This window comes from Polistes dominula, unplaced genomic scaffold (assembly GCF_049000335.1).
Source record: "Polistes dominula isolate Pdom_NZ unplaced genomic scaffold, Pdom_raw_medaka contig_11, whole genome shotgun sequence".
Taxonomy (NCBI): domain Eukaryota; kingdom Metazoa; phylum Arthropoda; class Insecta; order Hymenoptera; family Vespidae; genus Polistes; species Polistes dominula.
In genome coordinates, this window is record NW_028301154.1 from 677686 (window position 1) to 685306 (window position 7621).

A 7621-nucleotide genomic window follows, 5' to 3' on the forward strand; every position below is an offset into this window, starting at 1 on the left:
TTTATCCTTCTATCTTTCTTATCTTTCGTTCCCCTACGAACGTGTCCATGACGGTAGTAACGGGGTGTGGGGTGTATAAAGAGAAAAGGAGAAGAAGGGGACGGGGAAGGGGAGGTGGAATTACCGGCTGGCCACGTGCCGTCCATGGGAGTTGTAATGCCGCAACGGACACGTGCCCAACACGTAACGGGTGTACTCTGAGAAAACGACCACCGGTTGCTCTCCTTTTTTCCATTATATTTCTTGTTGTCTAAGTTTTTTGAATTATCGCATAGAAAATGGTCTGGAACAAAGAAACGAACGAACGAACGAACGAGAGAGAGAGAGAGAATGAAAAGTAAATCCCACGCAAGCACAAGTCAGATTTATTTCTATTCGTTTATTTATTCGTCAGAGTAGATCGATGGTTTCTTTTCAATTGAATTTCGTTCAAGTTCGAATGTATCTTCGTTATTTAAACAAATTATGTAACAAAAGTAAAATATAATTAACACACTATCGTCGGGAACGTCATGAGCTTGACTCACACGAAAATGAACGAAATATGAAAGCAGTGCATTTTTTTAGAAACCATGTTATATCTTCACACCTAATAGTAGGATTTCAATGAAATTTCAAAAATAGCTATCAAATAGTATTTCAAAAATGTAGAAAACTTAAAATCAATGCAATCAAAATCAATCAAACTGAATTTCATGCTACTCTTTGTAAAGCACGAAACTTGCAATGTCAAAATAGCACAGTAAAGCATTAGTAAGTGTTTTACTGAAACTTAGCTTGTGTTTTGCATAAAACGTATTAATACGCGACCCGCTGACCAGCGCCAGTCTGTGGAACAAGTAGAAATACCCGACTCGCCGATAGTGTGTTAAGACAAAATACTTTTTTTGTTTTTTAAATGATCCGTGTACCTTTTTTTAACGAATAATTTAATGGAAGATTTAACAACAGTTTCGAAGTACACGATTCAACATGGAAGCGAATTTAATAGTCATCCTCGTATTCTCGATCAAGGAATGAACCCCACAAACGAAACACAGAGATCGTTTTCAGCCGATGAGAAACGGGGATGATAAATGACTTTTATCCGCATACTAAGCACGTCGTTAGAAGTTCTTTGTCAAAAGCAGATAACGCAGAAGATCGTCTCAATGTATATATATATATATATAAATATATTGCAAAAAGAACAACCATCTTCTCACCCTATGAGTTTTCTATTACGATAAATTCAATAAATTTAAAGCAATGAAAAATAAACGTAATAATCAATTTTGAACGAGGACTTCGTATTGTCTGTAAGGAATTTCCTGTCCGTTATAAGGTATATACAAAACCCCATGACTTCTTTGTACCTAAAACAGACAAAAAAAGAAATAGGAGTCTTGCTTATATTAAATACTTTTTTTCTATGAATGTGGAAAGCTTTACTTTAATCCTTTGAGTGCTATGGACGCATATATGCGTTTGGTAAAAATTACTATGCGTTAATATTTATATTAATTAATTAAATTATATTAAAAAACAAAAATTTTCATGATTAAATATAATTTATTATTAGAATCCGGTTAATAATAAATTATTCTGTTCCTACAAAACATTTTAGGTAAAAGTATTCACCACTCAAAGGGTTAAAAAGTTCTAATACAACTTTACGTAGGAACGAACAAGCAAATTTGTATAAAATTGTTTTTGAAAAAGGTTTAAATAATATTTAAGAATATAAACATTACTTTGCCAACGCAAGGAACACCATTGTGATAGGTACGACCAACGAATAAAACTTCACCATCGACTGTTCTACCAGCTTCAACAGCATGTTCGGGTACATGTCCATGACTCGAAGGGATCCATTTGAATTCTGCTGTTGTTAGAATCTAATCGACAGAGAATAGACGACGAAGATTATTAAACTTTGTTTATAGATATTCTTCGAGTAACTTAATACTTGCTCTAATCGATTCCGTTAGTCTCTCGAGTAAAGAGATAGGGAATATGGTTAATATATATATATATATATATAGACTTTATAATATATACGTATATACACCACAATTTGTACTAAAGTTTAATAACTATAATCCTCTTTATAATATCGTGTCAGTGCAAATAAATTATTATACATGGTAATAGCGTTAATTAGTCATGCTTCACTCTTCCTTACTAATACTTGAAAGTATTATAGCAAACAGAAGATTTCAATGTTTATGTGTGAAATCATTTGCATAATATTCTACCAAGAAATTCTACTTTGTCTTTCCTTAATCATCTGTTTATTCGTAGAATCAACATTTACAAATTTAAAACTACTTTTAACAACTCGAATGTGTACAAAATTGAAAGCTAAAATATCTCAATGGTGTATGTATTTCATTAGAATTTTATTGAAATATTTCATATACCTCATATTCGTGTTTCATATGTTCACCCCCATCGTAAGAGACATAAGCAACACTGTGATCTGGTTTAACTTTAGCTGGTAAAACATCGCCATGGTGTCTTGCACGACCAACTACAAGATTCATACCATCTAAATCTCTACCAATTGTAATCATATTTGGTTGCCAGTAACATCTTACACCGTGATGATAAGGAACCCATTTATATCCTGAAATGGAGTATTCTTTTTTATTATATTTTTCTCTCAACAATTGAAATTTGTTGAGAAATTTTCTATTCTTTTAACACATTCGCAACCGTTGACGTTGAATTCACGTCTTTTCAAGTTCTATTCCTAGTTACCGCTGATTCACGTCATTTTATATTTTGAAAATTTAATAAAAATTAATTTATATATTATATATTATATATATAATTTTTTTAAATATAATATCTAAATATTATATATTATAATATAATTAAATATTATATATTATGTATTATTATATTATTTTAAATATATATATATATATATATATATATATATAATATTAAATATAATATTCTAATAATTATATTTTTTATTATATTATTATATTTTATTATTTAAATATAAATTTAAATAATTTAAACTTATATTTATATATCTATATATAGAATACATGTAAAAATTATTATTTTTCCAAAATTTCATTATTTTTGCCATTACTTAGTATAAGAAACGAAAAAACTATGCCGACCGCGAATGTGTTAATAATATTTTACTTATAACACACACTCACATATCGCTTGAGATATCAAATCTAGATAAGATTTATCTGAATTACGATATACCTGTAGGTGTCAAAATACGAGTTGAAAATAAAGTGATGCGTATATTAGTTAAATGTGAAAATTACTTAGAATATAAATCAAGTTTCTAATGTTTATTATATATATATACCTAATATTAAATATATATATACCTGGCATTTTGTTGCGTTGATTAATCGATAAGATAACGTTCCTATATTTTAATAAACTTTTAAGTTTAAAACTTGATTTAATGTTAAACGACAACTAACGTTTTATGATATTACCGTGCGACGGTCTGGGCGTAACTGACAAGAACAAAATCATAGTATAGACATGTTGAACGCGTTATCTTTAAACAGACTTATCTTTTTTCACTGGAACTCGTTAGTTCAGTTTAAATAGATATAATTTCAAACAACATACGCACTTCCGATCGATTATTTCTCAGTCGCTAATTTTACTCTAACAGTAATGTTAGACTCAACTTAATGATAATGACTATTTATCGTCATGTAAGTTGATTAATAAATTATCGGTAGGATGTTGTTATTTTATTCTAGGAACCTAATTCACTCACAGTATTCTGTCGGGCTGAACTGAATTACTTATCCTCACAAAAAACACCACAAATAGAATAAGTATCGCGCAGAGGAAAATGGAGAGGTTGATGTTAAGTATATTGCTAAGAGACAGGATCCCAAATATAACATTAAGAGAGAGGTCCAGAGTGACGGACGCGGTTACCCGTATAACAACCTTAAATTAGAACTGGGCCAGTCATATGGCGCAACTTTCGGACAATCGCTGGACAAAAAGGATACTTCAATGGAGACCGTGCCAAGACGTATACAGAAGTAGAGGCCGTCCACCAACCCCAGATGGACAGACGATATCAAAAGGATAATGACTAACTGGATAGAGACAGCACAGGATCGGCAATATAATAATTAAATTATTATTAAATTTATATTATATAATATATATTAAAATTATTATTATACCCATTAATTTATTATTAGAATCTGATTAATAATAAATTATTTCGTTCCTACAAAAGATTTTAGTTTCAAAGTATTCAGCATTCAAAGGGTTAACTATTTATATTTATGCTTCAAAAGGAAAAAAAAACAACAAAAAAAAGCACAAAATTCTAACACAAATGTTTGTCTTCCTTACAACTTCAAAAGTCAAAATTATCGAAAGTATATAACAGATATATATATAATAATAGATAAATATAAACGTTATCAATATGGTTTGTAATCTAAGTATCGTCACATTTCATGGAAGAATGAGATAAGATCGATCATTGATCATACGAACAAATTTATCGATTTTTAAAAATCGAGTCTCTTATCGATAATACTTCGAAGATTAATGTGTTTTCGTTTCTTATACATATGTATAGTTATATATAACGACGTGTTTCAAGATTAAGGTATATTTGAAGTATCATAAACATAAGAGGATGCATTGTCGATGATGAAAAGTATGGTCGTAAACCAACCAAGTATGATCTCTTCACACAAATGCTTTCCTTTTAAGTCGATCAAAGGGTCTTTTACATTTTTTATAAGCTGCTGCCTAAGATCACTATGAAATTTTCTCATGTGTGAGAGAGAAGTGTTTTACTCATACTCCTCAACTTTTATATATTTTTCAAATACATGTTATATGAAGAAGAAGAAGAATTTTTTCTATGTATAAAAAAGGGTTCTAATATGAATGACCAGTTATTTTATACATTGCAATAACCTCCCCAAGTGCAAAAGGGTTAATTTCTGAATTCCTACATGAGAACAAAAAGTAAGAATGGTAATAGAAAAAAAGAAAGAATCAGATCAAATGAATTCTAAACAAAAGGTAGAACGAATATTTCGAAAATTAGAAATATTTCCTATACTTCTGATTATTATTATTATTATTATTATTATTATTATTATTATTATTATTATTTTCCATAGAAATAGAGAGAGAAAGAAATATCCGGAGATATTAGTTGGATAAAGAAAAAGAAGAAAACTTATATCGAACTTTGTTTTTTTTTTAATTTTTATTCGTTTCCTTGTAAAACATTCTTTTTCCTTTTTAATCGAAGTCGAAGGCTTTTAATGAAAGAGAAACGCTTCCGTGGAAATCGCGGCGGTGCTTCGTAATTTGCGGTTTACCTTTAACAAGCGGGAAATAGCGGTGTACAGGCGTACCGTGTAATTATCTACTATGAAATCGGTTCGACCAAAATCATTTCGTTTCGTGGTAAAAGCTCCAACTCGTTAAGTGGATGAAGAAATCTAAACATACGCGAATATGTTTCTATTCTATAATACTGGCATATTTTTCCTGTTTCTTACACTTAAGTACTGACAAAAATAATAAAATTTTGAAAAAAAAAAAAACAATAATTTTTGACATATATTCTATATATAAATATATAAATATAAGTTTACATTATTTAAATTTATTGTATAAAATACCAATAAAGTAATAATAAAATAATAATAAAACATAATAATAAAAAATAATAATAATTCTAAAATAATTATAATAATTATAATATAACTAAGGAACACACAAAAATATCTACGTAGTTTGTTTTAATTTTAATTATCTTATCTTATCGGGGGTTTTTTTTTTTTATTTCAACAAAATTGTATCGTGATATTTCGATGATGTAATTCTTTCTTTTCTTTTTTTTTTCTGAAATTTTATATGGATATGTTCACACCCATGTATAGAGACACACACACATATACAGAGAGAGTTTATACAATGAGATTTACATTTAATCGTAAATCCGCGAACGCGACCTCGATAACTTTTTCCCCTTATTATTCTCGGTTATCGAGTGAGCTGGAAAAAGGAGGGTGGTGTTGGCACACTGCGCATAAAAGGAAGGACGAATAATCGCGAGAATTCCCATGACACATCGAAGGGACTCATGGGAGGACAATGATGGTCCGGATTATGGGGAACCCGAAATGGAAAAAAAATAGACAAATAAAACTACTACCATCAATCGAATGCAATACGTTCACTTTCTATATATTTGATCAAATATTTTCATATTAATATAAACTTTATATTAAAAGATAAATAATAATAACATCTAATAAGATAATTCTATTATTAAAAGAGTTTCAACTACAAATTGCTTCTGCCCTTTCCTTCAATAGAAGAAAAATCAAGAAAAATGTTATAGAAAAGAATAGTCAAAGTTTTTCATTCGATTTGGTCAGATACTTTTCCATCGAAAATCATATTTGGAAAAAGAAAAGGGAGGAAGAAAATTCTTCGATAGAATGATACTTTCCAAGTTGCAAAAAGAAATAGATGAGGGTGGATGTTTAGGATGGATGTTTAGGGTGAAGAAAGAAAGAAAGAAAGAAAGAAAGGAAAGAAAGAAAATCGGGCTGGTTGGTTCTCTTTGTCGGGTTTACGCTTCCTTTGTTCGATTCTCGCCGCCACGCGACGTGCCGAAGTTTCTGGTAGGCACGGGGAATTGGAGAGGGGTTGTGCTTCGAATGAGGGGTGGTTTGGTACGAAACCGACATGGCGATGGATCGATACAGCACCAAGGGGGTAGAGTGTTATGGGGGTGGTTTTCTCTCTCTCTCTCTTTCTATCACGAGGGAGCGAGAGTTAGCGAACGTACAAGGGAAACTGAGAGTGAGTGAGTGAGTAAGTGAGTGAGAGAGGGAAAGAGAAAGAGAAGGATGAAACGTGTATAGTACGTGAACTCCTACCATTTTGCAATGGTAGCAGCACCCTATTCGTCAATCTTCGTCCCTTATCCAACGAGAGAGAACGTTTTCTCTTTGTTCGAGTTCGTTAAACTTCCAGTCGGTCGACTTTACCTTCTTCTATTTCTTTCCCTATCCTACCATCTTTATGTCTTTCCTGCTATTTCCTAATTACCTTTGATTATTCCTTTACCTTACATTTAATACACAATATTCTATAATCTATTTGAAAGATCTTCTTACTTTTGTTTTCTAGTTGAAAAATCATAATTATCTGTATAATCGATCTCTATTTACGATTTATTTTACGTTATAAATGAATTCTAAACTAAAATATATTCACATGTTTATTTTACTTTAAAGAAATATCAAGAATATCTTAAACCCACGCGTTTAACGAGAAAAGGAAATTTGGATTCGATAAGAACTCGGAATATACACTTCCTTTTACGTTTATGTTCGGTATCATTGAGAAAACAAGTTCGAATGTAGAAGAAGATAAAAGATAGTTTGTTTCTCTTGCGCGACTAAGGAAGATTGTCTGACTATACAACGACACGTACTACTGAAATCTTCTATCTAACTTGTCTGTAATCTCTCTGATGCTATGCAAAAGGTAATACAATCTTTTTACAAATATCACGTACTTTCTTATGGCAAAAACGTGTAGTATTTAATTAAGGACAAATTTTTTTTAACTTTTTCTA

At 30.6% G+C, this 7621-nt stretch overlaps 1 protein-coding gene across 1 annotated transcript; it reads right to left on the reverse strand.

The window, feature by feature from the left end:
* Positions 1-222: 222 nt before the first annotated feature.
* Positions 223-3488, reverse strand: LOC107071134 (pfs47 receptor). Its single transcript, XM_015329858.2, has 4 exons — positions 3345-3488; positions 2403-2608; positions 1734-1877; positions 223-1355 (listed from the first exon to the last, which is right to left on the reverse strand). The coding sequence occupies exons 1-4, from the start codon at positions 3349-3351 to the stop codon at positions 1269-1271; spliced, it is 444 nt and encodes a 147-aa protein (XP_015185344.1). The 5' UTR covers positions 3352-3488; the 3' UTR covers positions 223-1268.
* Between the last annotated feature and the right edge of the window lie 4133 nt (positions 3489-7621).